This window comes from Thunnus thynnus, chromosome 18 (assembly GCF_963924715.1).
Source record: "Thunnus thynnus chromosome 18, fThuThy2.1, whole genome shotgun sequence".
NCBI classification, from domain to species: domain Eukaryota; kingdom Metazoa; phylum Chordata; class Actinopteri; order Scombriformes; family Scombridae; genus Thunnus; species Thunnus thynnus.
Window position 1 is genome coordinate 25,806,910 of NC_089534.1, and position 26,669 is coordinate 25,833,578.

The window sequence follows — 26,669 nt, forward strand, 5'->3', positions numbered from 1 at the left end:
TCTGGGGGTCCATGGCTCATTTTTGCTCTGGGACCCCCAAGTGAGTTAATCCAGCCCTCTGCGCTATTGACTAAAAATCTGGATATCTTGGCCTCTGTTGCATTGATTTTGACCATTTTTTAAAAAATCCATTCTTCGCAAGCTCCCAAACTTCATGGAAGTGCAATAGGAAGTTGTAAAACCTGACAAAGACTGAGGTAATTCCATTTTCTTCCCAGGCAACTGAACTTGATCCAAGAAAATTGAGAGTAAAGTCAAAAATCCTACCTTCACAAGATAACTACTTTTTTCTGAAACAAGCAATTCAGCATTTGACACAACAGACAGCAACTTTCTACGTGCTGTACATAAAGTAAGCCGATAAGACTCATTACATCAGCAAAGGACTCAATGTTAACATTTCTTGCAGTGCCGCAGTCACCCTCGATTCATACATCTGCCTTCACCGAGAAACTTGCCTTCATCCCTGCTGCTGAAATCTTCTCAAATTCAAATGAGGGCTTACCTCCTGTTTTGCCAGCATCATTTTTCTTTATCACTCCCTCCCTCTAACACTTCTCTCATCCTTGCCTACATTTTCTCTCACTGTTTTTTCCAACCCTGTATTTCTCCTCTCTGTCACTGCAGTCAAATGAGGTTAAATCTTCCTGCTGTTTGGTAAAAGGCATAGATTAGCAAAACAGAGTTCAAGCTTTGCCAACACCTAAGAAGGCAACCAGAAAAACAAGCAACACAAAGACCAAAGCTGATAATTTCCTGTTCTTCTTTGAAGAGTATCCCTTGGCAACATGTGTGTACATGTGTTTGTGTATGATACAAAGCCATGCAGAGCTGTGCACTGGTCTAACAGCTGAGTGACATTAGCATTTACATAACGTAGGCAACCTATTTAACAGTGACTAGAGGCGGTGAGAAGGGGATTACAATTCATTCTTTAGCAAAATCACAACATGTGAACCACGATTTCTGGGCACACACGTGCATGCTCTTCTCTCAGTTTCATAGCCACATCGGTTCTTGTGATTTTGAGTGATTGTTATGTGAAAAATAGTTATGAGGAAGGCATTAAGAATGAACAGCACTTTAAAAAGCCTAAAGTCCACAGTATAGTAACATCAAACGACAAGTTACCATCAAACTCAATACACCTCCACTCACCTATTGACACAACACGCAAACATCCAACGACATTTCACAACATCGTCATCTCTTCACAGTGTTTCTTCAGTGCACCTGGTTCCGAAGACATACTTCACTCCATCACAATACATAAAAAAATACTGCACCTTAAAGATGACATCAGTATTGAAATAGTGGGAAAACATATGTAAGGCAATGCCAGTGGTCATATGAGGAGCACAGATTTATGAAGCTACCTGATACTTAAAAGAGGAATACCACCCAGTTTGAGAAACCATTCTTGTCAGGTACAAACAGTCCAATCAGCCATTTGTGATAAAGACTACATTTCAAAACCAGAGCTCAAACAAATGATGAGTCTGAGGCTGCTCAGTAGAGCCAGAGCATGACTTTAGGTAACTGCAGATTAGAGTTACTAAAGATGTACTGTATATTGAGATGCAGAAAAATGTAGTTCTATCTGATTTCACCAATCTACATCCAGAAAATTCTGTAACATCCTTCAGTGTTAACTTACTTTGTTACAACCTTCAAAGAATGTTCTGGAAATATTTGGGTTCCAAAAAGGTGTCTTTATATAAGCATAATGATAAAACCATTGGGAAAAGTTTACTAATGGTCTGTGCATAGTTACTTTTAAAATACTACCTGAAGGTTCTTCACTCTACATAATATTCTTGTAACATTTAAGTAAGACTATGTAACTTTTTACAAACAAAATATCACATTATTCTTTAACAAATGAAAAGCTGGATACAAAAGCAATAAAACAGACCCTTTCTCAGTATAATACCTGCAGGGATTTTGCTGGTACAATCTCTCTTGCTCTGGCATAACCAACACCTTCTGAAAGCTAATTTTAGCAAATGTTAGCGCTTTAAAATTGCTGTATAACTAACATTACTGCATCAGTTCACTGAACTGATGCTTTTAAGAATGTCCAAGGAACCGCATCTTCTAACTTTCAGGAATGTTGCAGAACTTAAGGGAACATTCCCCTGACCTGAAAACGAGTCTCTGGACCAATTATTTGCTGGGTATTTTGTGTACTATAGATTAACCAGCAGAAAACTGTAGTTCAATCACATTACAACCAACAAAAATGGAATATTCTCTACACAGAACATCTAGAGAACTTTGCTTGAAGGTTCCCCTGTACATATAATATTCTTCATACCATATTCACATTTAAAGGGAGATTATGTAAGAAATGTAAGATCAGGGTACATTTTCCCTCTCACAAACTAAAAGTTGAATACAGAAGCAGTAAATGGACCCTTCCTCAGTTCAATACAGGGGTTTTGCTGTTTCAGCATTTCTTGTTCTGGCATGACCAGTAGTTTTTGGTGGCTAATGCTAGCCAATGTTTTAGTTAGACTTTAGTTAGATATTACTGTAAACAGACATTACTGAGTCAGTTCGGTGACTTTATGACCAATCTCTACTTGTGCTAATGTTACACTATGTTTTCGCATTCACTCTAATCCCATAATTGTCACTAGTGGACATAGTAGCCACTATTCAGCAAAAAAAGAACTGACTAATTTAAAGCCTGAAAAGTTAGCCTCCCTACCATAAACTATGTCTGAACTAATAGTAACTGTCATACCTGACAGTTACCAAATTTATGTGGTAAAACGTCCTTGTAAGTTTCACAATACACACATTTTCAGCTAAGGTGACTGGAAGATAGCATCTTGAAGCTGTAGTTTTTAGTTTGAAAAGACCTTGTTTATCCAGAATTAGTAGCAAAACATTTTAGATAGTTCAAGATATTCCAGAACTAGAAAGCATTGTGCAGATGAACTTCAATCTGAAGTCTGTTTGTTAGATCTAAGCCATGGTTAATATCTCTTTGTGAAACCAGTCCCAGGAATGATGCTGTTACATCACAGTAAATACAATGTATGGGAAAATTACTGTGTAACCATATATGAACCTCCTCCTTAACTCAAAATGTGTCCCCAGAACATTTCCATAAGTAATAATTATTTGTTGGGTGGTTTAAGGGAAAGTTAACCATGGTAGTAGGACTGACTGGACTGTCCATAGAAACCACATAGCATTAGTACCCTCTAAAATTGAGTGGTATACCCTTTTACAGTAAGACACAAGGCTCAGGCTTTGGCAAACTCAAACTTGACCAGAATCCTCCAAATAGATCAACGAGCAAACAACAAAGTGTACTCTTATACTAGAGCTACATGACCACATTAAACTATGCTATCATTGTTTAAGTAAAGGAAATTCATACAGACAGTTGTATGGGCAAACATGGGGAAACAGTAGCACACAAATTGATTTTTGACAGCAATGCAAACCTTTAGGTATTGCTATAAGTTAGTATTTAAAATGAATAATGAATACTATAGATAGATAGTTAGATAGATAGATGGATAGATAGACTTCCATTTGTATATGTTACCATCTGCATAATGTTGAAACTTTGTGAAAAATGCTGAAACTAGATACCATTAAATAAGAGATTTGATGAATGGGGGCATCATGAGCCTATACTCAACTATACAAGATAGATGAATTACAATAAAACAGTAATTTGTCCTCTGAGGCTGTGGTTGAAACAGATTTGCCATGTATATTATTCAACAAGCAGAGTGGTGTTGCATAATTTTATTGCCCTGTATTGTGGAAATATTGTGCTGTCCCTGGTTGTACAAACAGAAAATGTGCTGGTGCGTGGTCAAAGGACTCCATGAGACTTACAGTACACTCATCTTCCTGTCCAAACCTTGACTTGTCATGTATATTTCAACTGGAGTTCTGGTTTTGCTTTTGAATAACATGCATTGCACTTATTAGCACATTAGATTAGTGAGAAAAAGATTTGGAGGCAACCTAACCTATTATCAGCACACATGTGGATATTTCAGCTGCAATGTCACAGTATCACATACATTTAAGTTATGATATGCCCATAGAAGACAAAATGGGCTACACCACACCATACAGGAGGAGCTTATAGAATAGATCCAGTGAAAGTGATTTGTAACATTAGAAATTGTGCAACACTTTAAGAGGTTTGATTGACTATAAAATGGTCACTTTGATCTGCTTTCAATAACAAATGCTCATGTATGGATGATGGTTAGTTTTCACAAGATGATAAAGAGGGTGTGTAAATGTGACTCAAATAACTGAAATTTACTACAAATGTGTAGGAGTCAAACTATAGTTGTGCACTGAAACAAAAAAAAGAATATGTACATACAAAGTGTAGTTTTTTAGAGCAGATATAGAGTATCTGGTATCTCATTGAATCTGATTATAGCACACAAGGCCAATTTACCTTTCAAAGGATAAGACTGGCAATATTTTGTGCCTCAGTTTTTAACAAATCCCATGAAAAGACCAAAAACAATCAATGAATTAATCCTGGCAACAAGTATTGATTGTGTAGTCAAAGCCTAATATTGATTATTCCTCTGTGCCATAGAGCTCTATTGTTGTTCAATAGATTAGATAGATAATTAGATAATTCATTAACAGGCAGCTGAAAGTAGCCCAGAAAATGCACAATTTCCACCTTTTAAACTATTTTGTTAAAAACTACAGTGCCCAGCTGTTTGAGGCAAATATTTAGCCTTTTTAAAAAACAAGTATGCATTTGTGACCAGCAGGGACTTCGTGTCACAGACAGGGTAAAGAATTTGTGAAGTATCAGTAGATGGACTAACACATTGTTGGTTTTGGTTTCACATGATTTGTTGACTTGAGGAAAAATATAAAAAATAATGCCAAGCTCATCTGTCAAGCCAGGTTTTTGTCAAAAAGAACACTGAGACACATTACAGATTTGTTTTAGATATTGAATAGCACATGCTGTTTAAAAAAACTCATTGGTAAGACTCAGTGTGTTGCCAATTCTAAATGGAAAGATTGTGAATATAAGCTACAGCAATAGAATAGCTTTCTAGGCAGCAATGACAGGTTGCCTTCAGTAAGAGGACACCAATTACATTTAGGAATGATGTTCCAGAAGAGTTTACAATAATGCTAAATATAGAATTTTTTGCTTCTAAGCTTGACCTGCCTTATAGCAAACTGTAATAGATATATTTCACCTATATTCTGTAAATTTCTAACCTATGTTTTTGTTAAAAAAGAAAAGTAGAAAGCCTGATAGACTGTTTAGTTATTTAAAAAGGGCGGTTGAGTAATGAATATTTCCCTTAAATGTGAGGGCCAGATAGAGGTTATATAGGAGTCAAGACACACAAACAAACAGTAAAATGGTGGCCACAGTTTCCCATATAAAAGTGTGAATCATCAACAAACATTGACACTGCAGTGTGCAAGGAATAAGATCTAGTATACTGGTAACATTCCACTGTTTATTACTGGCCTACTGTGTTCAACTTTTTTCCCTTTTTATTCTTTTTTTTTACGAAAATCCTGTCATTAAAAATCTTTCTATAGTATATTTTTTTCTTAGAAAATATAGAAAAGAGTATTGTACAGTTATTTTACACATGAAATATCCTCTGGCTTTTGTTTTGGAACATATATGACTCATTTTGTTCTTTTGCAGCACATGGTGTTACAGAATATGCATTGAAACAACAAACATAAGTCACTACAGCGTAGCAAAATAAAAAATATGCAGACTTCATACAGAGAAATTAAATACATGCATACATACAATACAGTGCCATGCAAACACAGTCCATTTTGGGAAGTAAATTATTTAAGATTTGCATTTCTTTCCCGTTTTTCAAACAATTCATGCCTTCTTGCTATACATACATGACATGGCTTTTACATTATGTGGTGTTCACTGCAGCTGCTGCAGGAAGTAGCTTGCCAAAACCTCCTCATTTCTAAGTAGGGCAATCAATGTCTGCTTGATGAAAGTTATACGGTTCTTATCAGAGACAATTCAACACTTACTTTCTAAATCCACAGAAGTGTGTTCATGGTAAAATATGACAGGTAAAAGGTCTTTCTTTTCCACCTTTGTGTCTCATTTATTCACTGATATTAATTTACACATGAAGTGGATTTTAAAAGCGTTTTTGATAACTAGTGATTTATCACTTGATACTGACAATCCTCTTAACTCACACACTTCTTTTTCAAACATCAAAACATATTACTCACTGATATTTGGTCCAGCATGAAAACTATATCCTCACCCCAAGCTACCTGATTAGCTTCCACTGTCTTGTGTGAGAGCCTTTCACTTTCTCAGTGGTAGCACAAAGAAACAAGACAGCAGTGTCCCCTCAATGACAGCCCCGTAAAAACCAGCCAATCCCCTAATAAGGTATTGACTGGTCCGCAATCAGCCACATCTGCTCACATATAGGGCCTCTCTATCACATACCACCAGCTAATATCTGCCTGCCAGAGGTCAGTGTGAGATTGGTATCTGTTAGGGCTGCTGACCTTGAGTGTGTTTGTTTTGGGACTGCAACAGAGATTCTTATCGGGCCTTGGCAGACTTAGATAATACTGTTTACCCTCTGGGGAGACAGCTTTTGTGGACTTGCAAGACTGAATACTGAAGAAGGATATTTGTGGATAGTTTTGATGGAATGTTACTTGAAATACTATAGCAAAACATACATACATGGACCAGACCAGCTCCAGGCCTACGGGTGGCAGTAGTTGTCTGCACCCTTACTTTTGCAGTGTTCCCAATAGAGAGCTGAAGTCCTGACACCATTCCCAGTCCAGCCTCTGTTCCACTAGCTTTTGTAACTCAATGGAATCTCTCATTGAGGGTTTTTATTATAGGTCTTTCTCAAGAAGTGAAACACATTCTGATTGCAACAAAGTTAAATGATTAATTTATTAGTGTTTAAACTAGTGGTTAAACTGCACTTCCCACGAAAATTTTCTAATGTAGTAGTATGCATATCATACATAATAGTAACTGTTTCTTCCTCATGAGTGACATCTCATCTGTCAAGCTGGTGATATTTAACCCCAAATTGTCTTGGGCTTGTGGGAAATGGTGTTTGTTAAAGCTGCATTAATTTATTTTTGGTGCCACTTTGGGGCAGCAGAACAGCTTGAAAAAAAGACATTGACATAGAAAACAGTTGTTTATCTACACATCCAGCAGACACGGAGCAACATTAGCATTACTTTGGAGATGTGTTTCTAATCACCTGGCGAATCTACGCTCAATATTCACTCTCATTCTAAGTCTGTTTTGGTCTCTCTTTTGGAAAACTTTGTCCGTCTGCTGTTTGGGGAGGTTGCATATAGTGGATTTATCAGAGCAAGCTGCTGCTACTAGAAATAAGCTTGATGAAAGCCATGAGAGTGAAACAAAAAAGTGGGGAAAACTAAAACAATGAACTAAAAGATGCTGAAATGCTCCACAGAGCTGAGGGAAACTTCAGAGTTGGGTAATATTTCCCCATGAGCTCATCACTACAATCAACTCCTTTTGCTTTAAATTTAATCATTGGATCCATTGTCAATATGAAAGTATTGATTAATGCAGCTTTAAAGGCCAGTGAAACACAACTCGTGAGCAAGGTTATGTTGTAGGGCTGGACTGTTTGTTTTATTACATCATTATTAACGTCAATTTGATTTTTAAATGGGGTTTTCTTACTTCTGGAACAGTCCAGAAGTTCTGGTTTGACTTCGGCTCTCTATCAGTTTTTCACAATATTCAGAGGAAGTATACTTTACAGAATGTAATTTAAAGCCTGCTTCATAATTTGCTTCACAAACCTTGACAACACTAGATAGCAATCATTCAAATTAGCTCGATTAATTAATGATTCATGGTTAATTTATATGAAAGTTGTACTCTGTACACTATTTGGCACCACTGCTAGTATTGAATCACAGTCAAACCTTCCAATTACCAGTGCTGTTCCTTTGAGCTTTTGTAAGGGGATCATGGAGACATTCATACTCTCACAGAAACTTTCCATTGTTATCAACCTACTGGAAAGTTCAATATTTCAAGTCTTGGAAACACTCTTCACTTTTGGTTTTACTGGTCTGGTGCAAAAGCAGTTTAGGATTTACTTAAGTCATACTCTAAAAATCAGGCTTACTGCCTGATACTGCTGCACGACAGTCACTCATCATTTCCTCCTCATACGCTGCAGCCCACTGCAGTTCTTTTTGCCATTGCCTAAGACCTTATGTGACCTCTGGAATAAAGCAGAAATATTTGTCTCCTGCTTAATAAACCTCTGCAGTTCTATTCACACAATGCAATGTGCAAGATAATTCTTCATAATGGACACAGTGTATGCCATCTGCCCAGTTCAGCTGTTCAGCTATTTTTAATGTTATAATAATGCATGCGATGTGCTTTCGGTCCACAGTATCTCTCTTTCCACAGAATTTTGGTTTTGTCTCTTTTTGCTGTTATCAGTGTGAAGAATACGGTGTGAGGAGTGAGGTGTGTGCACAGTCGTCTTCTGCACAGTTATTAATTTGTACACCTTTGTATAATCACACTAAGCACTTTCACCAACTCATCTGAGCGTCCTTGGCTTAACAGACTGCTATGCTCCTCACTCACTTCTTTTGAGATAAGGGCTGCAGAAGATGAACATAGAATTGCTAATATTCAAATGTACTAATGTAATATGTTTGGAATTTACTTACAGTTCTGGTAACTAACTTGTTTTCATGTGCCAAATAGTTAGGAAAGAGTTTTAGAACCATGAGCAAGTTGCAGTTTGTGCAAATGAGATACACTGTCCAGACTGAAGGACTGAATGACTGTCCAGTGGGGCTGCGCTCTACTCTGGCCAGCTTAGCTGCTATTGGTTGGGAGTGACAAGTGCCCACTCCACAGGGGACATCTCAGACTCCCCTGCACCTTGAGAGGTGCCTCATCACTGGAGAACACGTCTCATCCACCAATACTTGACGGATACCCACTGATACTCACTGCTAAAATTACAAACTATTCAGACGTTTGTCACATGATCAGGATTCTCCCTGACTTCGATGCACTCTATCTCCTCCCTTTCTCTTTCCCTCTCCCTTTCCCGCTCCCTCTCCCGCTCTTTCCGCTTGGCCCGTTTCTTTTTCTTGTGTCTCTTTTTTGACGGCGGGAAGAAGGTTAGGAAGACGGGCAGGATGACGAAGCAGTGCAGCACGGTGCAGCCCGCGGTGAGGAGGGAGCACTTGAACAGTGTGTAGGTCAGATTGGAAGGCACAAACACCAGGGGCATGATCCCGATCACAAAGCAGGATGTGTTCTGCAGGATGGCTGCCCCGTGCTCCTCCAGTGCCAACTTGATGCACTGCGTCCTAGTGTGCTCGGTGGCCAGCACAAAAGTGTACAGGTGTGGTGCACAGTGATCCATGGCGAAGTTGAGGGTATAAATAAGGCACAGGATTGAGATGCTGTCCATGCCAACGTTCCAGAGGGTCATCAAACCCAAGACACCCAGCTCCACGGATGTAACCGTGAGGATGAGCCAGAAGTTCCCCAAGGGGTTGATGACCAGGAAGAAAGTGAGGATGAGGATGGTGAGCACGCTGAAGCCTGAGGTAAGGATGGGAGAGATGACTGAGGAGCTGTAGCGGTCCATGAACACAAATGTGGGATTGAAGGCAATGAACTTGATGCTGTTGATCAGCATCAACGGGCGAAGCTTCTCCAGAAGCTCCACCACTTCCTCGCGCTTCTTCTCTGTGGTCCGTGCCACCAAATACATGCGTGAGGCGATAATGTCGTATTCGTCAGTCTCACGGATCTTGGAGAATATGATGTCCTCAGTGAAGTGCTGGTACTCTGGGCTGCGCAAGAAGGAGCCCCTGAGGATGGTGATGAAGTCGCTCTTGGTTGACGCACTCACATTCACCACTCGCAGGTAGTGGAAAAAGTTGTCCATCCAGGAGATCTTGTTGAAGCCGTGACTTAGAGTCTTCAGGTGCTCCTGCACCGTGGAATTCCAGTACTCAATGGGCTCATAAATGTAAAACCCAATCACAGGACTGTAGTTGCTGAAATATTTCTGCTGGGTCAGAGCATACGAAACACTTGGAGAGTTACTAGCCAGCAGGTTCACAATGTTTGATCCATCACTGATTTGTAAACATCCCATGAATGAAAAAGAGGCGTAGATGAGATACAGAATGACCACAAAGGGTTTGACATAGGTGTTGGTAATCCATTCTGTGTAGTGCTCACGCAGGAAGTGCTGGATGAAGTGATTCTGGTAAGGGGCACTGTCATGGTGTGTGGACAAGTCATGGCCATCACTCATCATGGTTTTAAACCACGTGGGTTGGCGGTCCAGGTATTCCACTGAGGGTATTTTACAACAGAAAACACTGTGGTAGCGGTTCTGCTCAAGTTGTCCAGCAAACACCAGGCAGGAGCCATAGAATGAGAAAACATAGAAGTAGTTGACCAGGATTGCGACACACATGCTCTGGCAAAAAATCTTCACTGACTCGATGTTGGTGAAAGGGCTAGCTCCCATGCCAAATGTGATGATGTAAAGTGAGCTGGTCATGGTGTAGCACACCATCACGTCAGCAAAAGCATCCGCCACGCGTTCTTTAAAGGGGAGGTTTTCCCTTGTTCTCCTCCAGCCTGCCAGCAGCTCGAATACCCCTTTGGTTCCATGGCCTGGAAGAAAAGAGAGAGAACCCAGTAAGGATTATGTTTACACTGACATGTTAGTACTATGTACACCTGCTTTAAACATGTTGTCATCTCAACATGAACGTTAATATTTTTCCTGTTGGCAAGAACACTGCTTGATATACACTGAGAGGTCAAAGCAAGCTCAAAAAATTTAACCTAAAAAGAAGGAAAACACATCCCTTCAGCATCAAAAGCCCAGAATAGGACCTGCTACCTACTACAAATTTTCTGGATATCTGTGGTGTTTAATGTATGTTGTCTCATAGAGTTGTGAAGTGGGGGAAGTTGTTTTAGGTGTCCAAGTAAAAATCTCATGCATTCTCTGCATTGACAATGTTGGGGCCAGGCAGTTGGAGTGCTTTTGAGTCCTTTATGGGCATGGGCACAAAAGATGACCTAGGTCTGGCTCTTTGATAAAAGTCAAAGGTGCAAGACTTTGTAGAGAAGTTAACTACAACTCCCAAGGAGCATTGTGGTAATAAGCATCCAATGACTGAGTTTAAAATTTTGTTATGTGTGCTGCTAATGATGAGCGGAAACTAAAGATTCTACTGTTAACTGTAAACTGAACACAATCTGTAGCTTTAAATAAATTCACTTTCAGGATTCTGTAACATTTCTGGGTGAATTTGGCAACTGTAGCATCATAGTTTGGGCTAAACTGCAAACAACAAAGTGTTTTGAATTCACTACAACCAATTTATTCTCAATTAGAAATAGAAATGGTGATCAAGACTCATAGGTATTGTGTGTTCAGTAGGCAAGCACCTACCAGTTGTCTTCCTGAACATTGTTCCTGAAACTGTGTATTTACATTGAGAGCGACTAGAAACCGGAGCCGCATTCCTTGTATGTGTAAACATACTTGGCCAATAAAGCTGATTCAGATTCAGAGAGAAACCGTTTTTAATGGATCGGATTGGATCCACTCAGTAAGGTCAGTATTGTTGCTGATACCGATTCAGTGTATGTAATCCATGCTTCTATCATTGCTACTATTTAGAACCATCATACTAAACTGAGAGGAAATGAGGTTGAAATAATCACAGTTGATGTGTCAGTATGTATCAGGGCATCTCTTCATTCTAAGGCTCTATTAGTGGTCCCTAGAGGCTGCCATGTTAGGTACATCCTTTAATATAAATGTGTCCAAGAGAATAAACATTGTACTGATGTTTTTGGTATTTTTTTTATCAGTGCTGGTAAGGATACTTAACAATGTGTGACAATTGTGACAATACAGATTTAAAATGAAAGATAAAATTAAAAAACATTAATTCTAGTATAGACATGGGCTTTCCTTCACTCTGTTGTTCTTCATATCTGAGATATTACACTGTCCTCTCTACCATGCACCAGTGAACAGCAAGCCCATTCATGTGAGTCAAATCTGTGGGATTTTCACCAGTCAAAATTATAGATATAAATACACAATGTTCAAAGGCATATGCTCCATAGTGCAAAATCTCCCACACAGGAACACCCGCCAACCCACGTATTTTTATTTGTAAAATGCCGGAGCTGCATTTCTGATGGGGGTGAAAACTGCTGCGAGGGAGTGTGTTATGAATTTCTGAACACTAGAATCAATTTAATGTTCCTCCACAGCACCATGTAAATATTTCAGTAACAGTGAACAGTGCATGTGGTCCATCCGTATATTTCTGTGCCAGCATCAGCTTTAAAATATTCCTTTCAAATCTAGCAGGTGGACAGTCAAGTGAGAGGGATTGCTCCCCTTGACAGCATTATAAATTCCCCCCTGTTTGACACATAGAAAAAGTTAATTAACTATAAAGAATTAGGCCTATGTAATGAGTCGGCTAGATGGTTCTTCCTGCTTTTAGTTTTATTAAGCTGTGCTGCAAGTCAATTAGTTAGTGTCAGTTGGTTTAGAGGGTGTAGAGAGAGAGAGAGGAAATTCACGCCCCTGCCTTTTCCAACATTACACCAGAGGTGTCCACATGCGTTTCCCCTCAACAGTTACCAAATAGGATGTTAAGTAGCATGTCATTTTCAGGATATGATTGGAAAAGCTCTGGGATTTAGTGCACTGATTGATTGCTGGCAGGTGGAGGTGGATAATAACAACAAGCCCATCTGGTAAAGTGTCCCTGGTTTGTGTCATTACTAATACTGCTGAAGGATTCCAACAAAAATCTTTTCAATGAACACTTGTGTGATAAAAACTTTATCTTACATTGCAATACATCTACTGTATCTATAAAATTATAATTAAATCCCTCTGCATGCTGCAGACATACATACTGGGCTGCAACTTTAGCCCAATCAGTATGCAGATCAGTGGAAGAAGTACTCAGATCCTTTACATAAGTAAAAGTACCAAGTCCCAGCAATGTAAAAATACTCCATTACAAAGTTCTGCATGAAAAACCCTACTTAAAGGTGCAGTGTGTAGAATTTAGTGGCATCTAGTGGAACGGACTTGGCAGAAATGGAATATAATATTCATAAGTATGTTTTAATTAGTGTATAATCACCTGAAAATAAGAATTGTTGTGTTTTCATTACCTGAAAATGAGCCCTATATATCTACATAGGGAACGGGTCCTCTTCTGTCTGCACCGCCATATTTTTACAGTAGCCCACCATAGACAAACCAAATACTGGCTCTAGAGAGGGCCCCCCTTTTTTGCGAGTTTTGTGGCCACCATACCGTTCTCCTTCACACTTGGGAGGGGAAGGGTATTCATTTGGTTGCAATCTGCAACCTCACCACTAGATGCCACTGCACGCTACACACTGGTCCTTTAAGTAAAAGTACATAAGTATTATGAGCTTGATGTAAAGTATTGCAGTAAAAGTAGTGGTTTGGTCCCTCTTACTGATATACTATTATATATGACATCATTAGATTATTAAGACTGAAGCATCAGTGTGTAAGCAGCATGTTACTGTCGTAGCTGCTGGAGGTTGAGCTAGTTTGAGCTTCTTTATATACAGTTAGCTAGCATAGTTCAGTGGTTCCCAACCTAGGGTTCAGGCCCCTCCAAAGGGTCACCAGATAAATCTGAGGGGTTGTGAGATGATTAATGGGAGAGGAAAGAAGAAAAAACAACGTTCTGATATACAAATCTGTTTTCAATTTTTGGACTTTTTCTCTAATCTTTGATTTTTGGTGAAATATTGGATCATTTGAACATTTATTGTAACTAGAGCGGCACCCGTTCAAAACGTGCCTGTTCGGAACAGGTCAATTGCTTGGCTTCTGGTATTGCTGCTTCAATGCACAGAAAAATACAGTTGATGTGAGCTGTGAATGAATATATACACTAACAACATGAAAGAAACTAACATTCTATTATACACAGATGTTATAAATAATAAGTAGTCTAATAGTAAATAAATGTTATTTTCTCATTTCAAGTAAAATAAGGGCTGCATTTAAAAATAAATTACATAATGGAGAGCTTTTGAAAAAATGGGCATCCTAAAATAAAGTGGATGTTTTATTATTTATTTATTGGGCTCTTAGATCATTTAACGCCGCGGTCTCATAACATATGAGACATACTGGTTTTGAACTGCCCGTGGGAAAAAGGAACATGTGAGAATCTGTCCGTTCTTGAGTACGCCTTGTGAAATTACTTAACTCTGACCTGCTTATTTCTCTGACTGCAGTCTCTCGTCTTTTCTCTCCCTTCTGTGTGTGTATCTCACTCACTGACTCGAGTCGCAATATGATTATTGGAATGCACAGATTTGACTGGCTGAGTAGCATCACGTGAGATCATTTACAATGCATGCAACTGGTCTGTGAGTTTCCTGGGTTGCTAAACCACTGCTGTAAAGGCTAGAAAAGCTGCACAGGTTAAAAAAGAAAAGTTTTGTCAAAATTTCAAAATTCTCAATTATTCATCAGTTATAATGGACTTCCTTGGGTCCTCAGCAATACACCTACCAAGTGTGAAGTCAATTGGATTAATAGTTTTCGAGAAAATCAAAATCTATGCAGCTATGCATCGCTTGGCTGTTATATTGGAAAGATCAAGGTCCACTATATGTTTTCTTTTAATAATATCTTTAACATTTCTCATCCAAACCACTTCACACTCAACACTGCACTTTGAGGTCAAGATTCACTAGCGCCAGTATTTACACCAGTATTTGGGATTGGTGCACACCACAGCCACAAGACATGTGTCCCAAATACTGGAACACCAGGACCCCAAACAGAAGATTAGATGAATAAGATGAATAACATCATCATGTTGTCTTGTTTAAGTGAATAAAAATCAAATATTACAAAAATTATTTGGTCAGAGGTGCAAAAACTACAAAGAAGCACTTCAAAAATACACAAAGTAAAACAATTCAGACAAACCATAAAGCAACAATACCACCAAAAACAACTAGCCTACATCTATGTCATGGGGGTGCTTTGTCTTGTATGTTCTCCCCCACTAACTGCTAGATTCTTCCTATATCCATCTTCCCTGAAGAAAAAAGCAGACACACACACAGTACAGAAGTTATGACCATGAAAATAAAACTAAGGACAATCTGTACCAGTAGCTGTTCTTAGCTGCCATTCTGTATCTTGCAGTTATAACTCTTGACTGAACATCTTCACGCCATCTACTCCATCACCATGCAAAAATGAAAACAGACATGAAGAGACATGACATCAAACAGGTTTTGGTTTTGTACTGTACTGAAAGATCTCAGAACCAAAGCTGTCTGGAGGATGAAATATCAATGTGAAAACATGGTATGATAATGTAAAGTATACATGATTTGCATTAAATAGGATAAAACATTTTAAAACACTGGTAATACCCTTCAAATAGACTGGATTTGACTATGATTTCAGTGCTTTTTTGATCAAGTCTGCTTTCTAGTAAGTAAAGAACTCATTTCATCAATGACAAACGCTTGGGAGATTTCACACCTGTCTTCTCTCTCTGTGAAACTACCTTTGTCTTTGAAAGCCTTGTTACTCAAAAATGAGAAGAATCCCAATTAGAGGGAATGAGAGCGAAGTGAAAGAGTGCGGGCAAAGATCAAAAACAGCAACATGCTTGCTGGAGTGATATGTATTCACACCCATGTCAAACTAAGACAGGTGTTCCAGTGGGTGACATGCTCAAACCGAGAATTGTGAAGGAAGGAAGAATAGTAACAGCATTCCCTCATGTTTAGTGAATATGAGAGTGTTGGATTCTCACATATTTCCATCAGTCCATGAGGACATTTGACATTTATTCTGAGGACTTTATTCTAGCAGAAGTGTAAAATGTAATTTTTTTGGGGAAAAAAAAAATCTTCAGACACACATACACACGTGCAGTTCGCTGACAGTGTCATCTTGCTTGCTGTATATTAGAGTGAGAAAAATTGTCAAGATAAACTACGAGCAATGTCGCAGCACTGAGTCTGAGTGTATGAGATGTTTATAAATGCACTGGACAGAGCAGAGGGACAGACAGCTGCTGAGTGCTGGGAGCTCTGGAAAAGAGCCGGGGGCAAAGCCTGAGCTTCGGGACAATAACACCCACGAGTCACCGGATTCTGCTCTGATACGCAGCAGGCGGGAGAGCTAAGAGTTTATTTTTTAAACTTTAAGCAGCAGCAACAGTGAGTGCTCAGTCCGTTTCTGTGGGTACTGGCTAGGTGGGCTAGGGGGTTTATATCGGTTCATATGTAGCAACGTCTGCAGAAACCTATGTCAGGTCACATGGGAAGAAGGCTTGGGAAAATGACATTTTGATGCTGAAACATATGTGCTTCAACCAAAATTTTAATTTTCAAATTTGAATACATATGGAACATGACTGGGAAGCTACAGAATGATATAAAAACCTCAACAACAACAACAAAAAAAATAATGGGCTCTTTAAAGAAGATAGTTGGATTGATCAAGACAATTGCACATTCAGACTTAGACTAGTAAAAGTGTTGAATGGAGATTTACGTATCACTGAATAAAAATGGAGAGATTAGCTGTAACAACATATTTAGGTATAGGTATATATTTAGATGGAAATGTTGTGTAGTCAGTTGAACTAACTGGCAAGATAATGTTAGTTTGCTAATATGACCCGTGTAGATTAAATAATAAAATTGTTGATAGAATAATAGAATAAGGACATATCTGATGAAAAATGCTATAAACTGGGAAGACTTAATGCAGGATACCTCCAATTACAAAATTTTATGCTGACATTAGACTTAATGACTGAATAGTGTCCGTCAAGTTAGAATAATTGGATATTTCCCACCCATTCCGAACACAACTATATTTGAAAGACATATTTCCCAATATATGCAGATATATGGAACAGTATAAACAAAACAAAGTAAAGTAACTACATTTACAAATTGGCAGTTAAGTTATTATAAAACTGTAAAAAAAAAAGAAGTTTTCGGATGTTATGTTACTGCTTGTAACATAACATCCAAATGCTACAGTAACTTCCTGTCAACATAGTTGATTGCTTTTGTTTGGACAGTGCTGCAAATGTTTCCTAGAAAGCAATTTAAATATTACTAAAGTCTTTACTAGCTACATTCCTCAATGGTTAAATTTAATAAATAGCAAGTAGTTATTAAGTACGTGGACATGACATACACAAATTTGGGAATTTTGAATAGGTGGTACAACCCAATCCTGATGTTTAAACTTCATCCTTTGTGCAAATAAAGAACAGACAAGAAGCCTGGCCAGTGTGGACACAGCTTTAATCAATGAGAAAGTGAGGAAAAAGCATGAGGGAGACGAGGAGAGGAGCACATGGCTGGAAGCATGACTGCCGCTCAATGCTAATCAGCTTTGGAGCGGACTGACAATTCTGTCTGTATGCTGAAAAATGCAAAACTGGACAGCCAAATTTTAACAGGGGCCTCTATAACTGTTAGGAATTACAGAATTACAGATATCATGATTATTGCAGTCATAAAAGTCAAGCAGTGTCATCGTGATGTTCCCTTAACAACGGGACACACACACACGCAGTATGACTACCATTTTAGCCACGACTGAGTCTGCAGGGAAGACCAGACTCTCATTTTCTGTTCTCACCATCTTCACCCACACTCAGACACCCACACACTAACACACTCTAGAACAAACACACATACAGACAGAAAATGAAAAAATCTGCCTCCTTTCACCTCCCCTTTTCCTCTATATAAGAGTCTGCAGGTGGTATAACACACTTTTTGGCAGTGGTAGTGAAGGACTTCAGCATTTGGTTCTCAATAGTTATGAACAACTGATGGCACTGACTGAGGATTATGTTTAGATAACAGCCTGTTACCAGCAATGGCAACCTGCAAAAACCATTGAAACATGCTTTTCAAGCTGCATGGATTGGCTGTTTTCAGAGTGTAGGTGCTATTGAGGACAATTGTGTCATGTCCTCAGTATTCTTTTCTGTAAAGTTTGCATTGTAGCACCTGGTGGCAGTTCACATTCTACAATGAAACAGTGATTAATACAAATATTTTTAAATAAGTGTCACCTAACTCAGCCTTCAACACAGTGGACCACATGTTCTATTCAGTTGTTGAACAACTACTTTGGGGTTAGTGATGTGGGCTTAGGTTGGGTTTTTTTCTTTTAAAACACATCCTTCTCTGTTGGTAGGAGAAGCTTCCTCCTCTAGTAATCCGCTGTAATGTGGATATGCTATTGACTGATCACGAACCACTTCTTGATTGTTCACTGATTGCTTAGCAACTATAACTAGGCATGGCAGACATGTCAAATTTTGGATTTCTCAACATGCTGAAGCAGTGTGCATGGGGCTGTATATATGAGAGATTCTCGCGAGACAAGCGTTTCCATCTAATTCATGAAGTTAATATGGATTCGCTAGCAAGCTACAGATCATAAACTCTGCCAGCAACAGCTGCCATTTCAGCTGGTAAACCGATGGTCGCTGAAAAGGAGAAGCCTGCTTTTGTCTGATGTCAAGGACCTACTGTTTCAAAAATTACTAAAAAATTTTGAATGGTTTACCTGCTATAATTGTTATTGCAAACTGCATACATGCATATTGAAACATTTAAGAGTCAACAATAGACGGTAAAAGAGGCAGCAATAACTAAGGGTGGGTTAGAGCTTAACAATTTCTTGATGAAGCCTTGCACTCTGACTTTGTCTGTTCTGTATCTGTTTCATTAGCCAATGCAAGCATACAAAGAAAGTGTCTTTGTGTTTGGTCCCAAAAAATGCAACACAGAAGAATAAAAATAGACAAAAGTAAGGTAATAATAATGAGAATAAGGATAATAATGAAATAAACAATGTAATATTAAAATTAAATTGAAATTTTCAAATCTATTTACAGAATGGTATAATAATATTGTTTTGAAGTGGGATATAAAACTTGTGAAAATAGTGAAAATAGAATACATTGAATGTGTACTTCAGTGGTGGTAATTTGAGACTTAATGAGTGAAAACTCAGAAAGTATTTTGACATTTGTACACAATCTATAAATCGGCGCCTGGGTCTCTAAAGCCATAAGCATAACAGAACCTCCCTTTTCCCAACAGACACAGACTCACCACTGGTCTTGATTAACCAAAATAAGCCTCTTTCAGCTTACCCCAGAATGTCTTCCCACAGGTTTAACCTCACTGTGGGTCTTATCTGTGTTGGCTGCGACCCAAAGCTGCCCTGGAAAAAAAAACACCCTTAGTGGTGCTGTGGGGTTAAAAAACACACATCACAGCCTTTTTTTCTCAAACCTACCAACGACTGACCTCAGCAACCATGTAACATGAGATGGAAGATAAAACCTATTGACGTAAAATACAATACATACTGGATAATAATAATAATAATAATAATAATAATAATAATAAAAACAAAGTTAAATCATAGAATACATAGAATGTATAAAATCAAGTAAAATACATTTTAAAAGACGTGCAGTAGTGCATAACTGTGAAGCTAACTGAGAGAAAAGCTAGTTAGAGGCTAAAGTGAAGAGATAAATTTTTAGCTTTCTTTTAAGAATATTTAGCAAGCTGGCTTCCCTGATATCTATGGATAGTGTGTTCCATAGCTTTGGGGCGTAATTGGCAAAGGCTGCATCCCCTATTTTCTTTTGGCTGTTGCTGGGAACATCCAGTAAACCAGCAGCAGACAATTGCAGTGTTCTTGAAGGCAAAGACAAGGGAGTTAGCAATGCAGCTAGGTCCTAGCCCATTAAGGGCTTTGTATGTAAGGAGGAGTCAATTCCAAATGTCACAGGAAGCCAGTGCAGAGCAGCTAAAACTGGACTAATGTGTTCGCTTCTCTTGGTTCTGGTTAATAGATGAGCTGCAGAGTTTTGAATGAGCTGAAGTCTGTCAGAGGCCAGTAAAAAATGCATTACAGTAATCTAGTCAGCTTGAAATGAAGGCATGGATCAGTTTTTCAGCATCCTTTTGATTTATAAATGGTTGTACTTTAGCTATGTTTCAAAGGTGGGAAAATGTTTGTTTTCGTCGCCTTGTTAATAAGGGACCTGAAACTTAGATCTGAATCTAAGATAATGCCAAGACTTGTAGCCTCAGATTCAATCTAGGGAGTTAATTTCCCCAGATTATTAAACAGCATTTCTTTTTTTGTTTTGGGGCCAGCTAGTAGGATTTCATTTTGTTTAACTTTAAGAAATTCTTGCTCATCCATTTATTTATTGCCAGATGACAGGTAGTAATGGAGTTTATAGCTGCAGCATAATTTGGTTCAGCGGAGATGTACAGTTGTGTGTCATCTGCGTAACTATGGAAACATACATTGTGTTCTCTGATTATGTCACCAAGTGGCAGCATGTATAGTGAGAATAATAATGGACCAAGGCAGCTCCCTTGTGGAACCCCAAAGAAGTTGTCATGTTCCTCAGACATATGATCTCCAAGACTGATGTAAAATTTTCTCCCTTTGATGTATATTTTCAACCAGTTTAACACACAGTCAGAGAGATCAACCCACTTTTTAAGACGATTGATGAAGATGTCACAGTCAATCATATCAAACGCTGTGCTTATGTCTAAGAGGATTAGAATTGAGACCTTATTTTCATCAGAGTTTAGTCTGAGGTCGCTGATTATTTTAGTAAGAGCAGTTTCAGTGCTGTGGTGTGTTCTAAAGCCTGACAGAAAATCCTCCAGGATATTGTTCTCTTTAAGAAAGGAGTTTATTTGTGCTGAAACTTTTCAAGTATCTCACTAATGAATGGAAGGTTGGATATCAGCCTATAGCTGGTCAGTGCATTACCATCTAGGTTGGGTTTCTTTAGTAAGGGTTTAACAACAGCTGTTTTGAAGGCATGTGGAAAGATGCATGTTTGAAGAGGTGTATTTATAATTTTAAGGACATGACTTGAAACACTATTAAACACCTGCTTAAAAATGCTCTAGGTACAGGGTCAATGCATGAGGTAGAGGAGTTACATTCAGTTCATATTCATCTTAAATATCCTCAGCCATATATTCCTGGAAATATAAAATTTAACAGAGATAGTGGCATTTGGATTTGGGTTGTGGCTGACCAGCAGCAATTTGAAATGGAATGAAGCCCACCCATGGCAGACAACCCTAGCGATTTTTGTAATCATTCAAATTTGGCTGAGTGGTTAATTACACATTTTTCTGTGGTGTGACAAACTCAGAGCACATATTTATTATTGCTTTACATGGACTTTAACACAGTGACAGTGAAGAAAATACTTCCGGGCAGGTCCTCCAGTCAGCCAATTGTATGGCTTCAAATTCTGGTTTTCAAATTCAATTCAACCCTGGAGTGTTCTAACATCTACGTTTTTTTATTGAAAGAACATTATCAAACAGTTACATGAAATAACACAAACAACATAACAACTCAGATAACTACACAATGCAAAGACAATGATTCAAACAACATACAACTACGTGGTTTCAGCAATAGCAGTGTCCATAGTAACATCATGGCAACAGAGCCGTTATAGTGAAACTAAATGTTTTGCTCTGTGGACCAACGTAGCTATTACACATTTTGATGTGAGGCTGGGTTCCCTGTTCCCCATCTGTCTAATGGGGGGATAGCCTGTGCTGTTTGCCACTATAGCAGTATGTCAGGAAGCAGGGATGGATAAAGAGAGAGAAAAAGATGAAAAGCTGTAGCTCAGAATGAAAGGATGAAGAGGCAAGAGGCGTTGTATCTCAAGCCTCTCCCAGATGCAGGTACAACCCTGAATGGATTGTAAGAGGGCAGTTTGTCACCAGCTGTCCTGCAGACTATTTTCTGCTGAGAGGAGAGGTGGGGGGGGGGACTATAGTCTCACAGCCTGACCACAGTGCCCCTATAATGGAGACCCCGGCTGAATATCCGTCCCCTCCTCCCCTGGCGCACACCAAAAAGCCACTGAGTCATTAAACTTAATTACTGCTCTAAAACCTCTGTGGCATGCAGACCCCCAAAACACATCCATCACGTGGAGAGAGAGCGTGTCAGCCACTCCCGCCCACCGTGGATTCTTCCAATCAGGATGACTGTTAACCATGCCGGTTTGTCACACAGGTGGAGATGACAGAGGAGCCAATATCGCAAGGAGGAGGTCCCACCGCAGAGGAGTGATCCAAACTCAATAAAAACAGATGAGGGGAGTGAAAGTGAGGGCAAACACAGGGGAGCCCAAAAGCAATCACTCCTTATAAACTCCAGTCACTTGGTCTCTTGCAACATGAATTAAATTTCTCCACTTGAACTCTTAAGTTTAAATGCATGTTTCCATAGTGCTGGCTACATTAGCTGGCCCTGCTAATTGCAGCTGTTAGCTCATACACTGTTTTTGCTGGAGGTGAGCTTAACCCTGTTGCAGTGGGTTACAAACAGATGTAATGACTACAGAAAGACGGTGTCATTACCCTGACTGCGGGGTGAGATTCGCACAGTGCTCTCAGGCAAAGTATCAGACTGCAATTAACAAGCGCTAACAAGTGACTCATTTCTCTTTCAGACATCTGTTTTAAACTCGACTTTTTTTAAACGAATATTTAGATGTACTTAATATTTCTTCTGAAGTTTAGCATGTTATCATGGAAATTGAATTATCATCTGCAATAAATACGACCAACAGTGATATAGTACTGCTGCTCTCTGTGCCTGCTGTTGCTGTGGATTGTTACATATATTTTAATCAACCCAGAACCTCTAAGAATTATGGCAATATTGGACAATCTGGCATCTCACGATTTATGTCCAATGCCAATGCCGGTAGCAGTGTGCCCTTTATGTGGGGGAAGGTAGGGCATATCAAAGGTTACACTTTCATCCAGGGGATCGGAATTTGTGTCCTGTCACACACTTACTATTAACATTTGTCTTTTTATTAACCATGGAAGTTGTCTTTTCCTTACCCTAACCAAGTGTTAATTGCTAAACCCTAATAATATCTTAAAGGTGCAGTGTGTAGGATTTAGTGGCATCTAACGGTGAGCTAGACAAACCAACTGAGGCAAAGAAAATAATTGTCCATTGAAGGGAGTTAGCCCCGAAGTTAGCAACAACGCGTTAGCCTAACCTGACCAGGCTCACTTAAAGTGGACTGACCTTTAAGGTGGACCAGCAATTCTCATTTTAGTGTCAATCTCTTTAACAGACAACAGAGAAATGTCTGGCTGATGAGTGTTTTGAGTATTTGATAAGCCACGCAGTGGGAAATGAGAAGCTGTCTATTCATCTGACCAAGGTGGTATGTCACGCGTCTAACCTAGCAACCCACCGGATCGGTGGCCTCTCAGTTACCAGTTACCAGCTTATCATTGGCCAGATCAGTAGCTGGCTTTGGCAAGAATATAACCTCCGCAGATTTCTCATGAATCTTAATTTTGTCCCTTACCCTGAGCCATACACACTCACCCACATACACTCACACTCCCCCATGTAGTTCAGCAGCAAACATTATCCTGGATTTTGAGTAGGAGTCTGGCTGGGTTTGAAACTGATTTTCTGGAATTGCCCCTGGGTGTGAAACAGCAAATTTGGTCATTTGCATTTTCAAGTCCTCTCCTTCTCTAAGAAAAGTCTGCAAAGTATGTTGATACTGCTTTTCTGCAGCAAAACACAGAATCCACATATTTGTTTTGCTTCTTTGTTAGAGTCAGTAATAATATGGCAAAGTGTATTTTGTTGAGGTAGCTTTCCTGTCTGTTGAAGAGGTGCAGTGTTGACACTAGGTTGTGAGATTATTTTTTATTTTTAAGTGAGTGAGCTGCCTGCATTTTTGTATATGTATGTCTGCATTTATTTATAAGCTGCTGTTTCTGCTCATATCTTCCTGCAAATACAAAACTCACAGACTGGTCTCCAAACATCATATTCCACTGAAAGCATGTGATCAACAGACAATAAGAAAACTATTCAGCCAGACATGTAACAGCGGCCTGTATATGTAGAATCACAGTTCTGTGTTTCCCCTTGACTGGCAGAAAGGTCTGTTAAATCAGAGCCCATGTGTTAATTAATTTGCTGGAGGTGCTGATATTTACAGTTTTAATACATTGAAGGAAGCGCCTGCTTTTGCTGTATAGCATTATGTTTTAGCTGTGTTGAGCTGTTTGTGGTTTTGACTGAATTCTGCAAAAAGGAAAATAAAGAGTGGAGATGGGTTTTGGCATGCATAAATCACAGAATAATTTATTGGATGGAGTTTTGCCTTCTGCAAGACGACAACATATGTCAAATCACAGAGAGCACAGGGAACACTTAACATTACACTCAGCCAACCAACCAATCAAATACCTTTGTATTTTTCAAAAATTTTCCCAAGTGATTAATATTTCACAGAACTGTCAAGGAAACATCTATCAACATGACTCTGAAATAACAGAAAAGGCATTGCTGTCACTCTCTCATCTTTGATATAAAATGACTTCACAAGCAATTAGTGACATGCAGCGAACAAAAATATCACATTGGACCAAAATATAGAGTCACAGGAAGTATGATGCCCACTGAACAAAGTTAGACCGTTTCTCTGTTGACCCATTAAAAATGCAAGGCCTCACCACTCTTTGATGGTATTTTTAGCACTGTTAAGAGGGGTCCTTTTGAGACCCTGCTTCCTGCTGAACGTCCCATTAAAAATGGATTATCCCCCAACGCACCTCTTTATTGACTCTCATCTGTAAAAGTGGCTCTCATCCTGGTCAATATTCACACACTCATACAAATGGCAAATCTAATGAGAGACTGACATGTAGAGGGTAGTATGATGCAACTTGATAAAACTAATTATTGTTGCATATTTTCATAGTGAACAAAATCAAAAATACATTGATAGCATTAATGGAAATTGTTCAAAAGTGTAAAAACTCTACAATATATAAGGTTTGTTACTCTATGTAAATACAAGGCTTTTATTTCAGCTACAACAGCTAGAGAGTTGTCCACTTATTGGAACTAACAATGACAAGCTGCTGTCAAGTCATGTCTGACAATAGCAACTTTTGATATTTGACTGACGAGCCCTAATTGGCAGCTCTGTACTGTAGCTGTTTAAGCTAACATTAGTTTCGCAGGCTGACAGGACAAACTTCATCACAGCTCTGACATTTGAAGGTCTCAATTCAAGTTGCCAAAAGGTTTAAGTGTGAGGTTCCAGCTTCTATTCACTATTCTGGTGTTGGCTAACTACTAGCTAGCCAGCTGCTACCTACCGGTCTGAAAATTACAGTCTTTTTGAACAGCAGGAAGACACAGTCCACTCTCTACCATTTCAAACATCAAAATGATGTGGAGTTGGGTTACTCTCAGAAATTCTATTTTTGGCAGAGAGAGAGAGAGCTGCCAAAAGCTTCATTTTGCAGTTTGCTACCATTTAAGCTAGCAAAATTGTCATTGATGTTGACTAAATTTTTTATCTTTCACAGCTTGTTAAGACAAAATCATGGTACCCATTATTAGAAAATTACTCTCTTTTCTTTGTTGTTTCAATACAAAAACGATTAGATGCACTATCTCCAATCATTTTATGTCATCATCATTGTTCACTATCCACCAGCTGCTGGTCATTTACACTCGACAAGAGCCTACCAAGCTAGCTGCTAACTCATCAAAATGATAGGAGCAGTGTTTCTATTTTGAGAAAATCAAGCATAAATAATACAGATACCAGCATGCAGAGAACATATTAACCAGTTGACAGCCGAGAGCTTCATTTTGCCAGCCCTAGGAACTTCATTTACTGGCATCAACTGTCATTTAAGTTGGCAAAAATAAAATCAATTCGGTCATCTCAATATCAAATTAAAAAAGATGCAGCTAATCATTGTGTATCATCATCTCTCTTCTCTTCTTCTGCCTGGACATTAGAGTGATGTTCTAGCGTGATACAGACCTGAAGCCATCGGCCTCATTGGTGGCCAAAAATCCCCATTACTCCCCGTCACACACATACATGCAGAATTACACAGCTGCCTGATTAATGACATGTAATATGTTACACTTGGAGGGATCTGTAATAAGAAAGTCACTAAGGATATCTCTAGAGTTGATTAGAATTCTGTCTGATTTTACTGCGTACTGGTGAATCAACAGATTACATTTACACCATACATTCTGCTATGCTCTGAATTTAAATAAGTTAGTGTTAGCTTGGAGATGCATTATGTGAGATAATGTGGAAATGTACTGCATCCAGGTATGTTCTCAGTTTATTTTCATGCTACATGTACAACTGTGCACGTGTGTGTTCACGTGAGTGTGTGTGAGAGGCATCCTGAAATGTGCTCATTGATTTTCCCAGTATCCACCTGCCTGTTTGTCATGATAGGGCGTATCCATGGCTATGTCGAGTACACAATGCTTTACAGGGCAACACTGTGTGCATATGTGTATGTGTTTGTGAGTGTGTGTGGGGGTCCGCTATATCCTGACCAGGGAACTCTGACAGTAATGTGAAGATCAATACTGTCTGACATAATG

At 39.0% G+C, this 26,669-nt stretch overlaps 1 protein-coding gene across 1 annotated transcript in view; it reads right to left on the reverse strand.

The window, feature by feature from the left end:
- Positions 1-3,705: 3,705 nt before the first annotated feature.
- The window catches only part of ptchd4 (patched domain containing 4), a 43,250-nt gene continuing 20,286 nt past the window's right edge, over positions 3,706-26,669 (reverse strand). Inside the window, exon 3 of the mRNA XM_067572890.1 lies at positions 3,706-10,729. Coding sequence (XP_067428991.1) covers positions 9,054-10,729 — 1,676 coding nt within the window. The 3' untranslated portion in view covers positions 3,706-9,053. The remainder of the gene's footprint in view (positions 10,730-26,669) is intronic.